The following is a 25692-nucleotide window of genomic DNA, read 5'->3' on the forward strand; positions in this document are numbered from 1 at the left end:
TGGCCAACGTCTTGCAACGCACAGTGGGAATTCGCTTCCCCTCAGGAAACCCCGGCTTTCTTGTTTTATCTCACAGCGACAACTGCAAGGAAACAATAGGCTATTAGAGCATTAGAACAACACGGGCTGCAACTGACCGCCTCATTACTTCTGTTGTGCAGGAGAGGCTAAGAGGAGAGGTTGGCTGCCCTCAGAGCTAACTTGTGGGCCGGTGTGTGGGCCTGGGCTGGTCATGAGTGTGGTCATGAGGGAGCATGGAAGGCTTCCCCTTGGGGCTGCGGCCCTGTGAAAGGGAAAGAAATAAACATAGAAACAGTGTTGGTAAAGTAAAAGCATTTGGTTGGTTTTTCCTTCCTGGTACAAAATCTGTCTTCCTTAATTCTTCAGCTTTTAAGACAAAACTATTACATCATTGATTTTTGTCACTGTGACTGTGAGAGTGGCTGGAAATGGCTGAATCACAGGTGAAGTGTCCAGTTGCAAGCAAAAAGGTGCCTGCGTCCCCAGTTCTACATGGAATGGGACAGACAGGCTTTCACCTCCCATGCAGAGTCCGCAGACCTGATTTTATCTTGAATGCAGCCTTTGGAGCTGTGGTCCTTCCTGAGACTGTGCACATCTGTAAGCAATTAGATAATTTATACCACTGATATCTCAGAAGTTAGAGTCAAACTTGCTGTACTAGGAATTTGTTGTTTCAGAGGAATAAGGAAATAGGGGAATGCTTTAATCTACAAGCAAGATATGTTCCAGCTATGTGTGCCATTAGTCTTAAAGGTGCACTTTTATTAGAAGCACTTGTATTTCAATGCCGGTAAAATATGTAGAACTGCAGAGTGGACATGCATTTTGAGGAATGTCAGGTGGCACACAACATTAAGATGTTTGTCAGTAGCTCCTCCTTTGTAAAACAGAAACAAGTTTCTTAGGCCCTCAGCTTTCACTTGCACACATGCCCCTTAACAACAAAAAAAGAAATGAGCCCTCCTGATGACATTTCAGACTGTCTTGGATAGAGTTTTCTTGCCTCCATGGCTGGGGGAGGAACCATCCAGTATGTGAGTTGTTTGTAGATCAGTTGATCTTTCCATGATGGGAAACAACAAGGTGATGAAACTAGTTTTCTATTCTGGACTGGTGTACCTGTCGCATGCTGAGAATTTTATGTGTATTTTTCTCAAAATGTATGTGGTTTTCTCAAAATATGTAATAATGAAGAATTGCGGCATTCCCTTTCTGGGTAGTTGTCTACTCATTATGTAAATGTATTCCCCAGTGTCCTGACTGGAAGCCTGCTGGAAGCTTCCGAGTCAGTGCCCTCACTCTGCAGCTCCTGGCTTGCATCAGAGGGTCCAGTACCAGAGACTTTGCCATCAGTTTGATGGGGGCCAAAATGGCTTCTCCATGTGGGAAGAAATACTTAAAAGTTAGGATGTGCACCTCTCTTTTTTTTTTTTTTTTTTTTTTTTTAACAGTCAAGGAAAAACAAGCGATGGCGGCAGCTGTGCCATGTGAGCGAGTGTGTCATGAGCCTGCTGGGCAAGGCATAGTGAAGGGCATTATTCTGCTGGGAGGTTGGCACTGGCCATGGCCCTCCAGAGTTGCCACAAAGGATTTTCTGTTCAACATCTAACGCAACAAGAACATTCATATGTTTGCAGAGGGTTTCCATGGAAACCGTGTAAACTGTGATGCTAGCAGACAGAGGCAAAGGTTATACTATTGTAGAGGTCCTTTTGTATTCTCTTTAAATGTTTCAGAGCAGCTACATTTCTTAATTGATACTCTGAGCCTATCTAACAGTTTGTTCAGATTTTTGTTTTGGTTTGGGCTTTTTTTTTTTTTTTGACTGAGCATTTGTCATGGTTGTGCTGAGAAGGTCAGATGAGCTGCAAGAATAACAATGAAAATGTGGTGGGGTGTTGTTTTTTTTTGTTTGGTTGGTTTTTTTTTACATAGAATCACTTGAATGTCATGGTTCGAATTGATTTATCTCTTTATTAGTGATAATGATGCAATTGGAAATGGAAGAACAGGGCATGAAGGAAAAAATTTCAAGCTATTCTACCCCTACTAGTACAGGTCCCAATTCTCGAGTACTTTTATCGCTCGGGTAGAACTAACTCTTTCAGGTCATCATTCACTGGCACTTGGGGGAATTTTGAATGCTTGTCTCCTCTCAGAAGTATGAACCTACCTATCCTATTTATAGATGCCTGTTTTAAGATGGGCTAGCCTTTAGTACTCTTTGACAGTTGGTGCTGTCTTTAAATTTATACTACAGATTTAGATTTCCAAACATATATAGTGCTTTGTTTGTTCATGCTTCAGGTAGTACTACCACCATGGGCACAGACCCTAGTTATTATTAAAAGAAAGAGAAGTTATCAGCTCTTCTGTATGATTATCTGAGTACCCATTTGACTGTCCACATTTGCAAAGTTGCACTTGTTCATAGGTTCAGCTTAATTATCATGGGAGGTTTTTATAAATGACTGAACTCAGTTCTGTGTTGTGTCTGGGCTCATGCTGCATGTTAGTGAGAGATGCAGGTACTTGCTTGTTGTTCACCTGCTGCTCTATGAAAATGAAATCTTACCTGATCACACTGTGCACATATTCACTCCCGCCATTTAACTTTTGAACCTCATGGTTACTTTAAGCCAAACTTGGTACAAAGATAAAAAATAATTATTTTGCACATTACAGAAGTTGATATCTTCTTAGAAGATAAGGATGTAGGATTTTGATGCTGAGGTGGAACAGATGTAAAAGTTGCTCATTCCATCTGATCATAGGGCAATAACTAAAAAAAGAAAAAGTCCAGTATAAGCATACATAATTAATTGAACTTGTGATCAAGTTTGCAGAACCAAGAGACAATTTAAATTCTCAATTTTAAAGTGTTTTATACTTTGCTGCAAAAAGTACAAAAACCTCTTTGGTGTATAAGATGTTCCCATCTAACATAGAAAAGTAACCTAGAGACATTAATTGCATTTCCAAACAATGTAGTTTTGAAAGCATTCACAGTTGTGCTGTCACAATACATGAAGCAGCACTTAGTAATTACTTTTTGTGTATATCCCATACAAGGATGAAACAGCTGACTTGGAGTACTTACGTTGTGGGCAATAGTTTTTAATACAGATTGAATAGGTGAAATGCACTGTTAGCTCAGGATAGCTGTTGACTTACTTTTGGGCAGCTAGGCATGCTGCTACGCCATGCCAGGAGGGGCCAGGAAGGGATGGATTTGTTTGTTTACTTATTTATCTTTCTCTCTTTCTCATGTTTTGTTATTTAGATATCAGATGTATAATTATTAAAAGCTTTGTATCCAGTGCTTCATTAATGTGACAGTTAAAAATAACTTTAAAAAAATAATCAGTTGGAATAGCTCCATCCATTTTAGTCTTCTAGAAACCACTAGTCTTCTGGTCCAATATAACCCGATTACAAACACCTTGAATATAACATGAAAATAAGCACAGGATAGACATAATGAAAACCTATCTTCAAGTTTCATATAGCATAATGGTATAATTGTAGTCTGTGAGGGACAGGGGTTGTGCACCAGGTAGGAGTGTTTTTCATTATGAATTCCAGCTTTCCAAATTTGAAGCCAGAAGTCTCAGGAAAAAGTCTGTTCATATAGCACAAACCTTTGCATGCTTTTCATCACTTCTTCCTGACTGCTTTGCGGTACAAACTCTGATCAGTTTTGATAACTTATCACAGAGAGAGAACGTAGTACTGATGAAGCAGGCAGAAATCAAAATCCCATAGCAATTTGCCAGAGGATTAAAAAGAACAAAACAAAAAAACCCAGCAACCCGCAAATGGCATCTTAGATGCTTGTTCCAATACTGGAAGTGTCACACAATAATTAAGATTTAAAAAGTAGAAATCTAGTTATCTCCCTGCCCAAAATAATGCAATAAATTAGCAAGTAAGAACAATGCATCTTAAAGGGGGGGGGGGAATATCTAAATACTGCCCAACTCTAAAAGCAGCATCCACTTCTACTCCTCCAGAAACCTTTGAGATCAGACTCCTGAGACCAGCAGATTCCTTTTTTCCTTTTCAGATTAGGAAATGAGTTCCAAAAAAGATGCAGTTCATCCACGTCCCCACTGGGGCTAATGCAGTGCTCTGGCTGCCCTGGGTCAGTGTCGTCGTCCTCCACAGCATTCCAGCACGTCTGTGGAAGCTGTCATGAATGAGTCTTTGGCGGGCATCTAATCACCTATTATTCAGCACTTAATCAAGTTTTGTGGTATTTTTTGGCATGTTCTTACATTAATACAGAGATCTTTAATTCCTTGAACAGTGTTAGGTTTTTACAGATATTTAAAAAAACCGAACACCCAACACATAAGCAAACAAGGTAACTGAAAGACACCCCAAAAAATGTGACTTACTTTCACTCCTCAACCAGATGTAATCTGTATAGCCTGAGATATTTTTTTGTATCATCAGTAATTTTCTTATGTTATAAACTGAAATACTGTGTTTACCTAGGATTATTTCCATGAGTTATTCAAATATTCAAAAATAAGCATTACTAAAGCTCAGAACACAATGTTATTTTTACAGCAATTGTTAATTGTTTTTTAAACTGTTTGCTTTTGATTCATAATGATATAATTGAGAGAAAAATTTGCCCCCACATCTCTCTGTGCTCAGACTCTGAATGCCAGCACAAGTAACATGTCTGATATTTGCATTCAGTATAAAGTATAAGCAGGTTTAATTGCAAACAGGCAAATACTGTTTTCAGGCCAGGTTTACAAATGAGCTTTGGAAATTCAAGTAAAATAACTTTTATGTTATTTTATGAATTTTTGTCATAATACATGATGTTGAAATAGTTTTATCTAAGACACAGATCCATCTAATATATTTGTTGGCTTCAGAATATTCTTGAAATTACAAACAAAAAAACAGTAGAAGTCAAAACTGGAAGAATTGTTTGGGGAAGGACTTGAGGGAGAGTCTTTCATGCTGCATGTGTGACTGATCAAATTGTGCCTTCAAAATTATAACCAAGGTCTTTGCATTTGGTCTTCTGAGTCGCTGGTGCTGCGACTCATGCAAGTGCCTAGTTTGTTTCTCCTCTAAGAGCAACCATGAAGAAGCTTTTCTTCACTTGCATGACTGCTTTAATAGAAAGTAAGTGTCTTCTGAAGTGGTCTGTGGTGGATGGTGTTTGTTCGTGCCACCTTGGCTGCTAGGAAATTCAGTCCCTGGTACTTTGGTCTGGCTCCTCTTTGGACATGAAAATATTCATGCTTCATGCAACTGCTTAGGACAAAAGAGAGGACAGTTTAAGTCTCGAGGAGAAGTGTTCAATGTCAGGCTGGGTTTGCATTCTAGAAACAACCACTGCAGATGTTCGCAAGTCCCCAGGATTTTGTGTAGCGTGCCAGGATGCATCTATGCTCTGTGATGCTGGAGTAGTTTTTGTGGAGTGTCTTTTATTTTATCCAGACTTTCAGTGCTTATGAGTGATGATGGAGAAAGAGAATTATGGGATAAAAGTAGATTATTGCTTGCTTGCACTGGAAAATAATAGTAACCTAATTATGAAATATTTATATAGCCTGCTTTTGACTTTTTAAAAGCTACTCTTTCTACTGTGCTTAATGCTGACTCATTATACCCCTCACTGTGTGTCCTACCAAAGCTTTTGTTAGTAAATCTTCAGCACTTGTTCAGGGTCGCGCTGGCTACTGCTCTGGGCATATCTGCTTCTCTGTTCAGTGCTGTGGTTAAGTCCTTTGACTTCAGACTGGCTTGCTTGAAATTCAGTAATTTTCCATTCCTGAAGGTGTAGAAGACCTTTGGCTCTCTAAATTCAATTTGCTTTTCTAGTACCATGAGCAAAAAGTGGCAGAGACAAGAAGCGGGTCAAATGCAGGCCAAGTCAATTGAGATTAGCGTACATATTTATATAGGTTAAACTTTGACTGCAAATGAAACTTTTTGTATTCGCTAGTTAGGTAGTTGGTTGGTTTTTTTAAATTATTTTGAAGCAAGCTGAAGACAGTATTAGCAGTGTGGGTAAACACAGAAAAAGTGTTGCTGCACCACCATAGATTCTAGGGATTCCTGGGAAGGATAATTAAAGCAACATGCTTTGGAGACAGCTAATTAAGTAGCTGCCTTTTGAACTTTCAAGAAGGGCCTGGCTGCCCCCTCAACATCCATGTGGCCCTTCTCTGCTCCATACTTTCCCTTGCCCCCCTCCCCCGGGTATTTTTAACCCTGATCTCTTTGTGTATCCAGTTTAGACCCTAGATTAATGGAAAGATGTGCTGGCACACCTAGGGGATGGCATTTTGAGAGGCAGGGAGCTGAAACCCTTCAGTTGGGAGGGGCAGGATTGCCTTAAGCCAGCCAGGAAAACATGAACTGTAGCATAAGATGTGCCTAACTTAAGTCCTCTAAAGATGATAATTTAGTATGTATTAAGCATGAAACCATAACCTCAGTCAAATTCTGCATATTTGTTAACTTTTTTCACATTATGTTTTAACATACATCAACACTTACGTTTGCAAATGGACAAGGAGGGGAAAATTGTCCCATATGTTAAGGCAAAACTAGTTCTGGTAATGGAGAAAAAAAGCAAGATTCTTTGGAGACTTAATGAGGTGAGAAAAGACAGTGTCAGCATAGTTTGGGAATAGCGATTTACAGGTTTTTGTCCCCTATGCCATCCCATGGCTGATAGCAGCTGTTAAAGCCCTACCAACAGAGCCTTCCCTCTATGCCTCAATTTGTAGCTTGCTTTTTTTGAGTATTTACTACAGTAAATGTGTAGCTTTTTTCTCGAGACGCCTGGGGTTTTTTCCATGCTTCTCATGGCCAATCAGTGGCAATGTGCTTGCTGTACAGTCAGGCCTGGGCTTGGCTGGCATAATTTGTCTCACACTTCCATTGATGCCTAAAATTACTATTTTTAAACTACAATTAAAAACCTTAAGACAACAATAATGTTCCCACTATGCCTGTTCTTCATATGTGAAATCAGTTTATACAATTGTGTTGTTTTAGATAAAACTTTCTTAGTTTTTTACTGTGGCTATCATAAATCAGCTTTTTTTGAAATGCTGTAGCTTTCTGTTTAACGTGAGAATGTATGTACAGGTCAGTAAAATGTTAAAATTCCTTTTTTGAGAAGCTACCCAATTTATTTTGACATGGTCAAGCTGATATTGGTGTATTAATGTGACTTGTGTTATTGTTCCTTATTTAAAGTTTATAGTAGAGTGATTCAGAGATCCCACGATGAACTGTGGGTAATCGTGCAGGGTGTGGTACATAATACAAAGAAAGATACAATTTGTCTTGAGAACTTTATGATTGAAGGCCTGGCGCAATTTCACCTTTTCTTCAACTCTCCGGTTACGAATGTCCCCACTGAGGTTAGCTGTTGGCCGGGTTTCCCGTTCCTCGCTTATGAGTTACGGAGAGTGTTGAGCTGCAATTGTGTATGGTCACTGTGCGGTGGTGGTCTTAAATGGGGTGTAGACTGAGCTGTCAGTGGTGGTAAAGGTTAGGATTTCATGTGAAGAGGAGGAACTCCAGGGGTTTGGGGTATAAAAAAGTTTGGCTGTGTGCTGCCATGCACGAGATCGGTTGTTCGTGTAAACATTTGTAAAATCCAGCAGTTGCCTCGTGTCGATCATCAGGGTTACCCACCATCACAGTCTCTGACCCTCCAGCAAAACCCAGGAGGCAGCTGCTTTGGCCATGACATTTCTCAGGATAATCAAACTGCCGTAAATCAAGAAGGCTTTTGATGTGCCATGGGATCAGTAAGACTTTTCCCTGCTATCCAATGTCACATGTTGTACCAGTGACCGAGGAGGGCTCTTGCAGATGGCCAGGAGTAGTCCTCATTACTCTAAATGGTGCTTTCCAGGTTGGTGTAAATGGGATTTTTAAAAAAATTATTTACATAACAAACTTGGTTCTTCTACTCCATAACTCTGTGTAGATCTGCGTAAAGAGTGAAATTGTTTCCCCTTGCATCTGTGCAGCTCAGAGGCAGCCCAAGAAAAAAGTCACCAGAGGAAGTTGGAGGCTTCGCATTGCAAAAGAGGGAGAGGAAGAGCGTTGCAAAATGCGAAAGGTTTTGGCTGCAATCAGCTTTTCCAGTTACATGGGTTTTTTTCTCACAGATAAGGTCTTAGTTTATACTGTGGAGGAACCTAGGTTTCATCTTTTTCAAAGGATTTAGGGAGATTTTTCAGCCATTGCTTGTCTATGTGTGGGGGTTATGTGTTTGCGTACTTTCACAGCTTAATACGGATAAGTACTAACAGAACGTAATCTTTTAATTTAGCTCTCTGTTGTCTACTGACTCATGAAATATTTTTAGATAACTTAGCCACAAGTGATTATGTAGCTAAGCAGAGATAAGTCTTAAAAAAAAAGGAGGGGGGGTGCTTTTTATTGTCTTAAAAGTTGAAATATTTTGGAAAACACTACCCTACTTTTTCATTACCAAGGTCCCAGATATCTCTGAAACCACACAAATTCAAAATACTGTACTTCCCCCCACCTCTCCCGTAATCTACTCTGTCCCTTTGTAGCATGACTATGAACAGGTTCATGAGAACCAAAAGTTGGAGCTGCTTTGGTGCTGCAGCATTTGCATTTCATCAGAATCCTTAAAAGCAAAAAGTAGTTATTCCTATTGAAAATTGATATTTATGTCTTACGTCTTCATTTCTGGTTTTATAATAAAACTGAAATACGCATTTGGGGTTAAATCTCCCTGACATTATTTTGAGGGGTTCCCTGACTTACGTAAGGTCAAACACAAATAATACAATTTTTGTTCTGCAGGTATAGTTTACTTGCATCCCTTATTGATACTAACTCTGCAGGGTATCAGTTAGTGTCGGGAATGGATGAATACAGGACATTAATTCCCAGTAAGTGTTGAGACCACTGATGGATTCTTTGAAATATGTAGATATTTGCTAACAATATTTATTACATTTGTTCCAGGCATCCAAATGGGTTTGACATGGGTGGGTAAATGCTGTCATCTGTAAAAGGGGGGTAACAAAATAGGGTCAGCAGGAACTGAAATGCACTGCCAGTCTGGGAGAGTCAGGGCTGTGGTGACCCATGAGCCAACTCTCTGAAATGGGCTGTGCTGCTGGGAGACGTGCAGGAGTGTCTGGACCCCCCTGTGGTCCCATGGCCTGCTGGCACGCTGGAGTTACGCAGGCATTCATGTGCTTTCATCAGCTAGAGCTACTGTTTAGAGATGACTGTAATAGGTATGTTCTTAATATGCTTCTCAAAGTGATTGAATTTGGATGCATAGTTTGTTCTCTATGTCTAAGCTTCAAGGTAGCATTGGGAAAGAGCTAGTGCTTTTATTTTCATTTGGATTTGCCAAAAGAAACCACTTCCAGAGGAGACTTGAAGTCTTGCAAGTTGAGCACTCCTGCTGCCTGTGAGCTGGCTGAGTGTGGTCATGAGCAAATGCTGCACCAAAGCAGTGGCACTGCTGCCATCGCTGTGCTGGCTGGCTCCTCTGCCACAGGTCTGCTGCATTCAGATCCTTATTCTTTGTAGAAGTCCTAAACACTGTAAGGGAATACAGCTTCAGAAAGCTTGCAGCTTGAAAATCTGCAGTAATTCATGCTGCTGTGGTCCTTACCAAATCCTCTGGAGCAGTGGAAGTGGGAGGAGGTTTTCTGCGAGCGGCAGGTGAAATTTTTCCCTGGAGGAAAGTGGAAACGAGCAGAAAAATGTTAAGGGGGGGGAAGTAACTTAATTTCTGTTGGTTTTCAGTGCTTTGTATAAGAGCAGCATTTTGCATGTACCATAGGGAGAGGTTTCCTTTTCCCTGGCAGCTTCTGTACGTCTCCTTAGCTTTCTGCTACAGTGAGGACACTCTTCCAAGACAGCAGTCTTGCCTTTGTGTAGAAGCAGGTTAATTAAGCTCTGTGTTCAGATATTTTTTGAGTGATCTCATATGTTGTGCATGAGATTTTAATTTAATGCTGCTATAGGAAAACAGCTTAAACCAAGAGAAACTTACATTCTCATCATGGAACTAATTTTTATTGTGCTTTTTTGTGAACTTCAGTATAACATAGAAGATGAAAGAAAAATGGAGGAAAAGTGGCTGTGAGGTAGGACTGACACGCTTTTCAAGTCTAGTGAGTACAGAAACTATTTACAGTTTAACAAATAATTTAATTTATTAGCTCTTCTGGTGTTTTTACTCAATTTAAGGAGGTGCTTTTTTTAAATTGCCTTAGAAATAGTCCCTGTCCACAGACTCCACACCATTTCGTAGGACCAGTCACCCTGTGTACCCAAGCAGAAGTGACAACTATCAGCACTCCAAAGTGCAGCTTAATGTTGTTTCAAAGTATGTGCATACACTTACATATGTAAATAAAATTTATGTATGAGCTAAATATAACTTGGCTTTAAAACTGTTCCTGGTAAATCGCAGTGAAACAGGCAGTTACTAAAAATAACAAATAAATAAAAGGGGGGAATATAACTACCGAAGAGAGAACTTTCTTTTAAAGGAACAAGTTTAGGGAAAGGGAAAAAACAAACCATTGTGATATCTGTTGGTGACTGACCTCTTCTCTTAAAGCAAGGTTTTAGAGACAGAATCTATTGTGTCTCTTTCTAAAGTTACAAATTAATTGTTTTTATTTGCTCGTATCATATTGTTACTGTTAACTGCTGTGGCAAACTGTGTCCAGCAGTAGAAGAGGATCTATAGTGAATAATCAACATGTCACATGAATCGCCCTTTACCACTCTGACATTTCAGTGCTTTCTCATGTTTCTCATAGTGCAGCTGCCCCCTTCCTGGTGTGATGCAGGAATACCTATATGCATCATTTCACCAACAAACTCTGAATTCCTCTTCTGTTAGTTCTCTGTAAACAGTTTGCTTGTGTGACAGGGTTTGTTCTGACTTTAATGTTTTGTGTGAAGAACAGTATAATCTCAAAATGTTCTTACTGTCTGCACAACTTTAACAAAGTAAAACAATGCTAGTAAAACAAGAAAACATCATTTTATGGAGTGAAGCAAGGAAGACCCTATGCTGCTGATGGCTCAATACAATACAGCGATGGAAAGAGCTCAGTTACGTACAGGCTTTCCTCAGCACAGGAGGTTTGATACTGGGCAAGACGGACCTTGGATCTGAACTCCAGAGATTGTCGTTTTGAGACTGGTTTTGTCTTTTACCATACTGTCACCCAGAAAAAGGTAACTGGATAACTCGTTCATCAAGGATTCTCTCCATCATTAAAAACTGTCACACAGCAGTGAAGGAATAACAAAATGTGAATGATTAAATTAGTTTGGTTCTACAGGGTTAAACATACAAGTTCATTTATGACACTTAACACATGCAAATAGCATTTATGGCCATGTGTGGAGCGTATTGGATACATCAAACCATCATTCTAGGCTTGGGTTTTGTGGGGTTTTTTCCCCCATTGCTTGTGCTGCAAAATGTTGGCAGTCTGGCCTGCAAATGTGGGGGTGCAGACTGCACCTGCTACAGGATGGGTGCATTATAAGGAGCCTTCCTTAACAGAGATAAAATGTCACATCTTCAATTAAAGGTAAAGGTATAGCCCTCATATTCTGGGTGGCTGTCAGCAACCCACTATGTTATCTCACTTTTTTGATAGTAAAGAGTAGCTGTCTCAGGTCCAGTTTATACTGAGTAGAGTGTGAGTTGCACAGCTTGAATATTTATGTTGACTTTAATATTGCACTATATAATTGGGCAAAAATAATGCTTTAGATTTAACACAGAAACACAAAAACAAGGTTCAAATACACTCAAGTTCTTATTTCTTAGGAAAAATGTATACTGCTGCGACATAGTCTCTTTAATGTGGCATCTGAAAGGAGTTGATGATTATTTTATTAGCTTACTCTGTTTAAAAACAGAAGGATTTAAATAAATACACAGCACTGGATTAGAATATTTGATTTGTAACTAGTTTGGGCTGACAAATTGTTTATGGCTGCATTGCTACTGGAAGAAGCAGTATTAGACACCCCCGTATCATCATTGTCTTTGTTTCAGAGCAAACATTTGTGTAGCTGTGCAGTTAACTGGCTGGGGGAACTGATGCAGCTGAAAATAAATCAATTTTTTTTAAAAAAAAAAACAAAGTTAAAAAAACAACAACAACCAAACACCAAAAACCACCAAACAAAACAAAACAAAAAACCCCAAAACCTTAAACCCAACCAAAGAGTAGTTTCTCCTACCCATTCCACCATCTGACCTTATAAACATTTGCTGATATGAATCTGAAGAGGTGATACAGTGAGAAGGATTGAATGGCTGGGAGGGTTGGGAGAAGGTATGACTAATTTATTTTTTAATGCAAATACTACCTTGTGTCAATTTAAGGGTGTAGTTTGATAGTTTGACTTGAGTGCTAGCGTACAGAATCACTGTATATTAGTAAAATCAGTTAATATAATTTTGAACAAATGCTACATATCTAGTGTAGCAGAAGTATTTTTGGTTCCACAAACTGCATTTACAAAATACTAATGTCTGAACATACAACTTAGTCATCTTACCAGTGTGTAAGGTGAGACTGATAAATGAAATCCAAACCTGCTGCAACATTAAAAGAAAAAGAAAATCTGTCCATGCATTGTCAGATGTTCATGGTATTTGATGTCCTGATCAGGAGAATGAATAAATAAATAAATAAAAATTAATTTTGAGGTGTCTATCCAAATAATTTTTTTGCCCTAGAACAGATGCAATTACTCAATTATATGTCATTGCTAAAATTTATAGGAGGGAGGATGAACAGTTGACTTACTAATGCCAGAAGATCACAATGACCCTCATCTCGGTCTATATTCTCCTATGTATTTTCCTGTACCTCTTAACCATTCCCTCATATTCCTTAGGCGTGCTTCTTTCTGCCAGCTTACTTATGTAGCTGACAGTGTTGGCTAAAGCCAAGTCTTTGATTCAGACTGGAACTTGCCTGTTTCATAGGGAGGCTGGAACTGAGATCAAGAGACACCCAGTTTGCTTCCAACAAGTCTCCTGGCAGACAAGATAGTGGAGGGGGGAAGAAAGAGCAGACTGTTCCTTAAAAACAAGCAGGCAAGAAATAGCAAGAACAGAGTAACTCAATGTGCTCCTTAAAAAAGAAATGCTCAGATGCTGTATAGTCTAGCTTGAGTGCTCAGACCTGAAATCAGCCATACCAGTTAATGATACGGTGTGCAAACTGCTGGTTTGCAGTGCTGGAAACTCTCAAACAGATGGATTATACTGCATAGAGAAAATGAGGATGTCTGAAACCAGCCATAGAAAAATCAGCATAAAAGGTAGGTTAATGATTCGTTGCTAGGTGATTTAATGATTTGATTGCTTTTCTGTTGGTCTGTCTTATGGTGGTATTTATTTTTACATATATTCTGTACATTATAAAATATATAAATATATCAAGTCAGTGCTTTCTGGGGTGTTCTTTGGCAAGATGAATTTTCCTTGCATCTGGTCTCTTGCTTTTTTCTTTTTTTCTTCAGTACTCCTTGTTTCTCTGACCTCGTTATTATTTTTGAGCTGCTTTTCTGATTTGACATTGAAAACAGTTATTCCAATAAAAGCGGCACAGCATGTTACTTGGACTTTACAAAGTGTCAGGTGGGGATGCTCAGGACTTAATGTTGCAGCCTAAAATCAACAGTTCCAAGTTCCTGGAATAAATTGGAAGCTTTTGTTAAATAAAACTTACTTCTAAGCAGAGAAATGTATAGCCTCCTGACAGAGGTGGAACATTCTACTTTCTCTCTGTAGCCCAGTTACGTGTATAAAATACAGAACAGAACATGGAGGCCAACCTCATGAGCTATATAAGGCATCAAAGCACAGGAGGACATGACCTGTTTTCTTTTGTAGCAGTATCAGAGTTCAGTTCAGCATGAACCAGGAGGGCATAACTAGACAGGAGGAAGCAAGAGTTAGATTAACAAGTTACCCTGTAGTAAGAGCTTTTAAGCCTCTTTGTTTCACAGGTCCCTAAAAGTATTTTCAGCAGAGATGGGGATTCTGTATAACAGAAACTTACACATGCTGACTTGCTCTTCTTAGTTTCTTTTGCTCCCCATTGGAGCAGCTGAACCATAGGTGGGAAAACTGCTCTTCTGTATACTTTCAATCTCTTTTGACATGACAGCATATGCATGTTAGGCCAAAATGTGGGCTAAACTGTGTCTCAGCTGAGTAAGAGTGATGGCTCTCACTAGATCAAAATCAGATCCCAGTTTAGGTTTGATTTCTCTGTGTATCTTTGTCCTTTCTGACCAGTCTAGATACAGTGTCTTGTTGCTATAGGGGCATATGGTCTCTCATTTCCACCTGTGCCTCAGTTTCTGGAACCACTTACACTTAGGCTGTATAGCATGCATAAGAAACATCAGCTAGTACTGCTCAGGAAGATGGTAGCTCATTTTCTGTAATTTATGAACATCACTGGAAGGGGTGGAAGCCAAAAGTAGCCTTGCAGGAAAGCTGATTTTTTTTTTTTTTCTCTCTATTCAGAAGAATATTCCCCAAAAATATGGAGGGGGAGAGAATCCTCTATCACAATTAATAGATTTTGAGATCTGGATTTTCTGTAAATACTTACTTCTATGTCATTGCCAGTCCTGTGCTGAGAAGGAGGTACAGATTTTTAGATCCCCAAAAGCTGAGCACATTTTTAACAAATATCCTCTTTAAAAAAAATAAAAATCAATGCAAGATGCAAATAAATAATAAGAGAATGGCTGATTTGATTGAAAATTTTCCAGTCAAATAGTAGGGGTTATATGAGAATCAGCCTGGGCACAACATAGTAGGCATTGAACTGGACCTAATAATAACAACTGGACCCAATACCCATATTATGTTCAGTAATGGAGGAGTTTTTATAGTCCAAGGACTTTAATGTTGTAATCTTAATGGCTAGAGGTAACAAACCAGTCTGAAAGGAAAGGGGAAAAAATTAAGTCCCAAAGCAATTAGAAAAATTTCTTTTGTGGATTTTAGGTATTGCCAGCCACATTTGTGTCTTTTTACAGATGAATGGGCTTTTCTGTCACTGTAAGAATGAATTGTAAAGTAACAGACTTGAACTAATTATGCTCTGTAAACCTACAATAATAACTATAAAAGTTTTTTGAAGTTCAGACATGCGTGTAGTTGGTGCAGCCAGCCAAGTGGATCAGCAGTTAAGCAACAGTTTGCCATTTGGAGTTAACGGGATTCAGGAGCATTTTAGGAAAAACAGTTGGATAAGGCAACTCCTGGGAAGACGTAACTGAAGATCAGGAGTCACCGATTCAAGCAAGGTTCTTGCCATCTGCATTTCTAGATTGCTTTCAGTTACCAGCAGGTGCTGGAAGGGTCTGTTCTGACTTAGATGGTGGTATTTACCCCAACACAGATGGAGAACAGTGTAGAAGAAGACGACCTTAATCTTAATATGGTAACATTTATAAGGGTATCTATTCTAACTTGAACAGAGGGAGGCTGAGCTGTGGTCATATCCTCAAATGCTGTCCCAAGAGGTTTATCCTTCTGCTTCAGTGCTCCCACCTAGAAAAGGCAATAGTTCATTCTTTAGAAAAACTTTAGCCCCTTTTATACTTCTACTAGATTTTTCCCAAACCCTCACTTCCTTGAAGCAAGCCCCTTATCTTCTCCCCAGCTTTCCCCAATTGATCACATGTAGAGAGGGCTTACTGGTGGTCAGTCAGCAAATGCTGAACGAACTTGTACTGCACCCAAGCAGAAAATGCAAAACTCACCAGTACGCTTCCACAGCCTCTGAAATGAAGTCATCAGAGTCCATGGAGCTTGTCTCCAGGATGCAAATTATACATCCCAGTACATGGTACATTCATTCAGCATGCCAGGTACCTCCTGGAACCTCTGTGTGTGCAGCTGGATAATGTTGCATCCCAGATTGTGTTTTCTCCCTCAAAAAAAGGGGGGGGGAGGGGCATAAGAACAAAAACAATTACAACCTGTAGTGATTGTTTTTGTAGAAGGGTGTTAGTTGTATTTCATCTCAATGCCAAATTTTATTGTGATCTGTAATACATGAGAAAATCATAGACATGGTTTTCTTACACCCTCCTGCTAATGCTGTCCCTGTTCTGTAGCTGATATCTGTCTTGTTTTCTGTCTGGGGTTTCATATTTGGTACAGGGCTGCAGTGCCCCAGGATTTCATCCTTGCGCTCTCCCTTGCAGCGTGCCAGCAAAGCAGTTTGGGTGTCAGTGTGGGAAACTGGCTGAAAACCAATTTGCATCCTCCTGCCAGCCTGGTTCATGGCAAGGCTGAGCAGCTGAGGGTGCAGCGTAAGGACCAAAAGGGCTTGTTGCATGCAGAAGGAGGGTTTGGGCTGCTGAAACTGGTTTTAACAGGGCTTCTAGTTGTTTCGTCTGGAAGATACGCGAGGTTGTATTTGGAGGAGCTCAGATGCTCCATGTCAGTTTGCTATTCGCAGAATACCCCAAACAGTAGTTGTACTGACCCAAACGAGGAATGGGTGAACTGTGCCATGGAGCAAGGACACTTTAAACCACTGATACTGTAATGTCAAACCACACTGTTGAATACTGCTCGACAGCTCTCATTCCTTCATGTTTGGCTTTTTTTCCTCTGAAGATGTGAATTATTTATGTACTAAATACATTTGCATGCAAATATTTTTATATTAAATATATTATTGAATGCAGATATTTGCATGTTAAAATGTATTTTCATAATACACTATCTCTTCCTACAAATCTTGCTTCTCTTTGTTCCTCAAACCTGAGAAAAACGTCCTTCTTCAGTACCCATTTGAGGAACGGTGTTCCTAAGTGTGCTTCTGAGCCTGATTCTTTGTATGAAAATTCAGGTGTCTGCTTTTTTGCTTTTGATCCAGTTCTGTTTGTGTTTACAAATGCTTATCAGGGGTTTTTTAATGATGTTTTAAGCATAGCTTTCTACCAAGACATGAAAGGGGTGTTTTGTTGTTGGTTTTTTCCTACTTCGGTGAGAATCTTTGCATACAATTGCACACAAGAGGAGAAAATCTAAAACCCAGCTATTTGCCATGGATGCAGCCGCAGTCCTGTGCAACCCAACATACAACATATATTTTGTGCAATTCCCTCGGTGTCTCGGGTGTCTCGAGTGTCTCCTGAAAGTGCAGGCACCAGCTGGTACTCTGCAGAGATGCCCTAGTAGCCTTTCAGTGGCCCAGTGTCTTGTCTTTAAGCTGGGGTTACGAGATGCTTTGGAAATGCTGTATGTGAGGAATGTCTTCATTCGAGTTGGGAGATGAGCTCTGAGCAGATTTAAAACAGAGGCCCCATCTTCTGGGTGTGTTTCCTTGAACATGTCAGGAAGGAGAGCTATATAAAAACCTTGAGGCGGTGATGAGTGCAATATAAAATGATACAGGAAAGTTAGTTGTAAAATATTATGGTCATTTCAAATGTCATAATTTTTAATTGTATGCTGTTGATTTTTTTTTTTTTATTTGAACTTGAATAAAGATGGTTAAGTGGTATCAGAGACCTCATTAATGGTTTTTAAACACTTTTCTAGAATTTTTCCTTGGTTTTCTAATAATGATAATTATTCACTTGTTCTCCTTTCATTTTAGATGTTGTTCTGCAGAGATGAAGAAGAACATTATTTGTGTCCAGACTTGAAGTTAGTTTCAATGCCCTCCTTTGGATGGTTAATCATTCTTCCCTATTTTTATTTGTTTCAGGTGAAGCCTACCATCCGCAGGGTTGAAGCATGAGTACTGATGCCAGTCAGGTGGTGATCACTACTCCTCCCCCGGCCACGATGCCTCACAAAGAGCGGTACTTTGATCGCATCAATGAGAATGACCCAGAGTATATTCGGGAGAGAAATATGTCTCCTGACCTGAGACAGGACTTCAACATGATGGAGCAAAGGAAGAGGGTCACTCAGATACTGCAGAGCCCTGTGAGTGGGATTAAGGGGGGGGGGGGGGGGGGGGCGGAGAACAAGAGAATGTTATTTTCTGAGATTCACGATTAACTTTTTGAGACTTAGAAATCTACGTCACAGCTAGCTAGAATATCTCTGGACCATCCTCTAAGAAGAGTCACCAAATAGATTATCCAGCATTTTGTTTGCATAGTGTTTTGTCTGTGAACAAGCAGCCTTTGTTGTGTTGTTTTTTTCTCCTGATGCTTTTATATTCTTCATTGCTTCATTGCAGTATTACAAAACGATCTGGCTGGCTGCAGGGCACTTAATTAAAACTTAGGGGCAGGGAAGAGAGTGATGGAGTCACTGGTCAAATAGGAACAAATTAGGGCATTACGTGGTGTTCTGCTTTCTGTGTTTGAATATTAACCTATCATTTGCATCAGGAATGCTTTAATTAACATTTATAATTGGGTTAAGTTTGTTTAAAAGCTAGACTATGTGTTCTTCTCATGTCCCTGGGGGTGATCATACCTATACTTGGCCATATTAGCACTCATCTACTGGTTGTGTAAGTTCAGTACTTGTGTAGGCTACATATAAAACTATTAAATCTGTTGAACCACTTTAATATTAGTTTTAATTTATATTTTAATACATGTATGCTTTGGGTTTAACCTGATGAATGCATTGGAAAGTAATACTGTTGCCTTGAGTATTTTGAAGCCATAGGGAGTGACTAAGGGCTGCTCTGGTGAGTCTTTTGGGGGTATTGGGTTGTAACATGAGTAATTGAGGATAACAGGACTGGGAAGGGGTTAAGAAGCTTTAAAGATTCTTCTCTCTTCAGTTCCTCTGTAAGTTGGGGTGCTTCTTCTGTAATTTTTTTTTTTAAGCTTTTCCATATGTAATGAGATTGCAAACAGCTGTTAGTAATCACCCTATTATAGTCATCCATGAATAACAGGATTGTTTGCTGAAGTGTTGTGGAGTGTCTCTTGGATCTGCATGTTGCTCTGAGTATAATGTGAACCTGTTGACTAAGGAATTTATTACTTTCAAGTCCATTTGTGCAAGCTTAGTTTTGTAGCCAAGCTCTTTTTATAAAGAAAATACTCTAAGGAGGTATTGCATAATGCTTTAATCATGATAATTTTATGTTAAACATGCAATTGTAAAATGTGATCTCAGTCTGCTCCTTCCTGTTAAAATATTCACATTATGAGTAGCCAGGACTCACAGGAAGGACTAGATCTTTAGCCTAACAGATAAAAATAAGTTAGATCTTGTTTAGGTTAGTATGTGTGTTATTTTTTGGTCCTTTCAGTGGCAGTAATGAATCTGATGAGCATAACTGTTTCCTTAACATTTTGGGGGACCTTTTGCCAAGTCTGCCAAACGCAATAAATATACCATTGCCACAGCCTCTGTCGTCTTTTTAATAGATGCAGCATCAGCATGCAGATTTTAGGAAGGGGGATGAAGAGGAGCAACCCCTGAGTCTAGGTGACTGTTTTAACAGAAGGTTAGGGGACAAAGAGCTGCTGGGCTGCTTTTAGTGTCCTGCCGCAAGAGAAGCTGAGCCCAGCACTTTTTGGAAACTGACTGTTTGGAACTGCCAGTAAGTTGCAAGTTTTTGTTGTGCAAGGGAACGGTTGTCCAAATAAGCCAGGGGCCTGCTGCCTGCTTGGCTTTTGGCATCTGCCAGGGAGAAGCAGGAACAGGGGAGCTCAGTGTGTGATCAGGCAAAAAGAGGAGATGTCTGAGCTACTAGTTCCCCTCAAGTATCTTCTTTTATTGTTTCTTTTCTTGATACAGAAAATTTAGAGGAACCCTGCTATGATTTCTCATGTGAGGAAATAAAAGCATTTTTAATACAGTATCTGTGACTGAATGTCCATCAAACTTTATGACTGATTTGGGGATAGAAACGGCATTATTTCTTCCAGATTCCAGGTGCGATGTGCCATAGTGTTCCTGAGAGTCAGGACTGAAAACAATTACCTTGTCTCCTCCTGAATACAATATTTGTCACAAAAGAGCCAGAAAGCATTTTTCCTGTTACTAGTCTGCATAACACAGATTCAGGATTGAACTAACAAGTATTGTGTGCAATGTTTTTGTTCTATAGCTGCAGAATTACATTGCATTAGAAGTTTGCGCAGAACTTTGTTGCTTCTCTGGTTTATTCCAGTCAACAAGGAAGAAATGGTTTGAAGGTGTTTGGAAGAAGAGGAAGAGAGGTTATCAGACACGTTTTAAAGAAGAGCTTGCTTGCTGGTCTTCACCCAGTCTTAGATATATGTATTCAGATCAGAGAAATAGTCATTGACTCATCTTCTGGGAAGTATTAGTAAATATGAGGTGTAAGTAGCAAGGATAATACCTTTCTTACACAAGCATGTACGGACTTGCGATGAGCTTGTTTGAACATGCACTTTCTCTGAGCCAAGGATTATGGTGTAAAACGAAAGGGTTAATCACTGTCATATACTAGGAAGCTTAGGTACTGATTTAATCTGTTTTATTAACAAGCTTTTTTTCTTTCTTTCAAGTAGGAAAATCTAAATCCTTTAGCAAGAAAATAAATTAGAGAATATATTTCAGGAACCATGGTATATTTTGTGCAGTGCATGTTATCGTAAGGGCTACAGCCCTGACCAGACATCTTCAGACATCAAACTGCTGCATCTCTCTGATGTGCTGTTTAATGCACATATTGATGTGCAATCTGACTACTCCTCTCTGATGTGCAATTTCCTTTTCCTAAATTAAATAATTTAAAAGCTACTGGAAAGCTATTCCCATTACCTCCCATGTTTGCTAATGTCTTAGAGTCTGTTCATAATAAGTCTTAAACAAATTATAGGAGTTTTATGACTGCTGCCCATGAAGAATGTCCTGACGTTATCAGTGAATTCTCAGACATGTTTGCTTAATGCTGCATGTAACCTGTGAGCATCTGACAGCCTGGAGAATCTGATAGGACTGGTGCCTTTGTTGTTCTGTGTTTGTTAGAAAGGTGGAAACAAAGTAAGATCAGCTGGGTCTGAGCAGCCTGATAGTATCCAGAGGTACTGCTGGCCAATCTTTAAGATAAAGCCATTTAAGTTTATTTCAGTAATGTCTGTGCATTTGAAAAGGTTCACATACTGTGTCGTTATTTTTAAAGGAAAGGTACTACATCTATGCAGTGGATTAATTTTATTGCTTTACATGGTGTCTGAGATACTTGACCTAAAGTACATCCAAAATTTGGAAAGATGGGGTTGTGGGGGGTTTTTTTGGTTGGTTTTTTTTTTTTTAGATTTTCTAGCTTAACTCTGAAATTAGAAACGGTTTTGTCTCTTTATATGCTAAACAATAATATATTGCTTGTTACGCAGAGTAACTATCTCTTTCAAAGAGTGAACGCTTGTTGGCTGTATCATCAAAACCCTTATTTCAGTTATGGTGTACAAGTCCTTATGGCATTTCTCTGGTGCCTTCACCATGGCAACCAGAAGCTTCAAAAACACTTTAGAAAAAAAAAAAGGCAATGGTTGTGCAGTTATGGTGTGTGAAGACTGAACAGTCAGTTCAGCATTGAGGAGCTGCATGAACATATAGAAAGGAGAAACTCCTTGCAGCCCTTCTGGAGTGGCCAGGGAAGGTGTTGGATGTTTCTGCAGGCAGGCAGCAATGCCACACTAGTTCCACTGAAGTGAGATCATGTGAAACAATTATCTAACCATCAGGAAAGCTAACTACAGGCCTTAGCTAACAGGACTGTGTGTGTAACCTGACAGGAAATTATGATCACTGCTTAAACTGCATCGAGGAGTACCTTACATCCACTTTGTATCACTGTATTTGAAGAAAAGCTACAGTTCAGAGTGGAAATGGGAGAGGATGCATTCTTATAAATAAAATGTACTGTTATATGAGATATATTTCATTATTTTTACTGATGTAAGAAAAAGTTGGAGTAGTCAAATTTGTGTATAAAGTGATGAGTTGAACAGCTGAAATATGTAAACATAAAAATGCCCAGTTATTGGAATTTAAATGCCCGGTTTATGTTTTGAATTTACCAGTGAAAGTTTCATGTGGCTTGTCAAGACCCATTAAATGTGCACTTGCTGTTTTTACATATGAAACACAGTTATTTGGAGCTTGTTTGGTTTTAAGTTGAGCAATTTGCTGGCAGGATCTCACCATGCATTGCTTTAATTTCATGTTGGATGTAGAGAACGCTTACCAATCCATCATGGCTCTGCAGGGTGTTTGGGGCGATTCTGGCTCGGTGCTGCCATTACATGAGAGCATTGGTTCAGGTCTAGCCAACCAGATTGCAAAATCAGGCATTTTTTATGCTGAGGTTAAAAATGTACTTCTCTCCTGTGCCTGTCTTCCTTCCTGCCTTGTATATGCACACACACCCCTGCCTCCCACGCCAGCTGGTATTGCCCAGGAAAGTGGGGAGATAACAGTCCAGCTTAGCAACTCATCTATTCAGAGGTCTGCCTGAGTATGCAGGCAGATTTTTCTCCTCAAAAACAAGCAAACCCACCCACACTTCCATCTTTTTTCTGACTATATTATCTATGTTATTTTCAAACCATCAGGATCGAGATGAAGGATGGTTTGATTTATGTTTTTCCCCAGCTTTTGCAGTTGTCTAGCTTACCTTATTTTGTATTGAGTGACCGTGCAGTATTTTTGCAACACCACTCCCTTTTAGGGCAATTTATTTTCTTAAAATATCAAAGTCCTTTCAGTTCCTCACAGATTTCAGCTTCCACTGCTCTTTCCTCACAAGTTCAAAAGCCTTTCAGATCCTTCAGGAGAGTCACCCTTTGGCCCTGAAGGGTTCACAATCTTCTACATATCCTGGGGACCTCCTTGCTGGGCAGGCCTCTCACATTGCAGCTCTCTCCTCTGGTTTTGGTCTTCTCTGACATCTTCCTGACTTCCTGCTGGGGAATAGCTCATTTAATTGCATGCTTTCGTCATACGACCAGTGCAGCATTTCTTTCACCAGGGGCGATAAGCTCAGCTTGTCACATCGTTTAAGACATGCCACAAAATGTCCCTTAAAGATCCCCTCTGAACTGTGACAATACCCTGCTGAGCCCAGGGCAGACTGGGGGGCCAGGCAAGTTCAGCATTTTAAGTGAGGGGGAATTTGTGCTCAATGTAATGCTGTCTTAAATCAAGGCCATCCACGCAATCCTATTGCCTAACTTCCATTTCTATAGCTGCGACAGTGCACAGTCAATTCATGCCCATGTCCTGCACCACAAGTGCAATTGTGAGTTTTTCCCTGCTTCCTTATGCTAAAAATTAGTTACCTTTCACTCCTCTCTTATTTCCATATTGCTGCTTTCCATTCAGTTTGAACTATGGTTTTCATTAGATATAAATGCCAACAGTTTCCCAAATTGATTCCACCCCCTACCACCACCCCAACTCCCCCTATTTCTGATCTTCCTGCTAGTTGTTGCTGCTTGGGTTTGGGTTTTTGTTGTCTTGGGGTGTGTCTGCAGATCCTGTTGTACTTTTGCCGCCATATTCTTTAGATTATTCATATCATTAAACAATCAGATCCATCTTCCTTTGTCTGACAACTTTCCTATGGTCCTATAAACTTGAAGTTATTAACTGTAAATAACACTCTGATCTGAATTAATTCCCTAGGTAAGTGATAAGGAGATATAAAATAACATGCATTGTAACAAAAGCCACCATTTTTCTTTCATTCACTAATCATGTAAATTCTGTCCAATAAAGGCATCAAACTGGTCTGGTGAAAGCAGGAAGAGGGGTTTCCATTGCAGTAGAAGTAATGAAAAACAATTAAAAGTACTACTTAGCGGTATTCATTTGTAAGTCCTTTGTTGTTGTTGTTGGCTGTTAAATAATCCTTTGGTTTAGTACACGTTCTTAACAGTCCCTGGAAAATCCTGGAAAGTTGTGACTGATGACTTTCCTCCCTGGCTGCAGGAACACGTGCATCCAGAATGCCCTGCAAGAGCTTGGCCCGTCATCTGTACTGGTGCATCACCACCATGTGTGCTCCTGCCCTCCCTACTCCTGCGCTTACTGAAAAAACACTTAATTATGCTCAGAAATGCATAAGACCCCTGACAAGCTGAAATTTGATTTTTTTTCTAGCGTTTTAAGTTTCAGCAGTTATATTCCATCTAGCAAGATGCATAGTGTGGCTTTACTCCATGAGAAAACACGAGGGAGACACCCAGAACCCCCATTCATGGCAGCAGGTGTGTGAGTGTGGAGATTGCTGGCGCTGGGACTTTGGAAGCTGGGTGTGCTGAAGATGGGCTTTGCAAAGAAGTTTAGCACTTCAGGTTTTGCTTTAACTGTAGAGTATCTCTAGGCTGCTTATCGCAAGAGAAAACACGCCGCTTCAGCTCAGGAAGGGAAGCTAGTGTGTACCAGGTTAGAGGAGCCAGAAAAACCGGCGCAGTCTGAGCTCTGTATGGGGACTGACTTGCTGCTGATTGAGTCGCTGAATCCAGCCCAGATACTGCAAGTGAATAGATTATTCTAACTTTACCTAATTCCCCATATTTATTACTGAGCCTATTTCTTTCCATCTTGACAAAAAAGTTTCCCCACTCCCCTGTTTGGTTTTTTTTTTTTTTTTTTTTTTTTTGTTTTTTTTTTTTTTTTTTTTTCCACGGGGTTAACAAACACTTTTTGTGACTCTTATCTTCTCCCCGCCAGCCTTAACTCACTGGCGGTTTTTTTGTGGCCAGCTCCACCCTTTTCCACTTAGGGCATGGGTTGTTTGTATCTAAACTTCAGTCTTGAAACAGCCTGTTACAAAGTCGTATGGGCTGTTTTGGTGAAGGTCTTCCTCTTTGCGGACAGCTGCGTTTACAGCACAGGACTTAAAATTAAGGTCTCTTCGCTCTCAAGAACAAAATACCAGTTAAGTTTTGAAACTTTTCTTCAGTGGTGGTGCTTTGGCTTAGAGACGCTGCGTGGGTGCATTTATATGTAGATAGGTTGAATTAGACCTTTTTTAAAAAATGGATTTAAGACATACAAACACTGATCAAAAATGGGCAAAAGTGAAAATGGGTGAAGGGGCTTGTTGTATTATTTTGCAGCTTTTAGGCTAACAGCAGTGCTGCTATTAAATGTGGGGACCTCACATATCTTTTCTAGCCACTTTCCTGGAAACTGACATATCAAACTGTTTGGACGTTACTGTAATTAAGTGTGGAGTATTTTCAGTGTGGAGTGTAGTTAAGTAAGCGATGATGTGGAGTATTTGTAGATGACCTGTATACCATTGTTTTCTCTATTTACAAGGAAATTTTTTTTCTTATGATTTTATTTCTACTTCTTTTGGGTGGATAAGGACCATGTGGAGAAATCAATGGTCAACAAACCGGAAACAGCATAGAAAGATAGTGAAAACACTTATGAGCCTGCTTACTTCTTAATACCCTCAGAGAGCTGCCTACCAAGATGAAGAGATTAATACTAAAATTTTCTAGCAACATTATTATTCTGTGCTATATATAGATGTGTATACATGTAAAATAGGTTATTCTAGCAAGTTGGTTATTCTAGTTTTTCTGCTTATGTTGACTGAAAGATACCAGTTGTCAACTGCTACATGCAAATGTTGCTTTTATTCTTTAAAGCCCCACTTTACGCTGTCA

General features: G+C 39.7%; 1 protein-coding gene across 10 annotated transcripts in view; it reads left to right on the forward strand.

Moving 5' to 3' along the window:
- Positions 1-25692, forward strand: part of ADD3 (adducin 3) — a 113570-nt gene that overhangs the window by 67463 nt on the left and 20415 nt on the right. For 7 of the 10 annotated variants that reach the window (XM_049810385.1, XM_049810386.1, XM_049810384.1 and 4 more), the window contains one exon: positions 17823-18046. In XM_049810385.1, coding sequence (XP_049666342.1) covers positions 17852-18046 — 195 coding nt within the window. In that variant the 5' untranslated portion in view covers positions 17823-17851. Of the gene's footprint in view, positions 1-13104; positions 13393-17822; positions 18047-24815; positions 24950-25692 lie in introns of those variants that run through there. The other 3 variants (XM_049810387.1, XM_049810391.1, XM_049810392.1) reach the window with 3 other exon arrangements.

Source organism: Accipiter gentilis, chromosome 9, assembly GCF_929443795.1.
Source record: "Accipiter gentilis chromosome 9, bAccGen1.1, whole genome shotgun sequence".
Taxonomy (NCBI): domain Eukaryota; kingdom Metazoa; phylum Chordata; class Aves; order Accipitriformes; family Accipitridae; genus Astur; species Astur gentilis.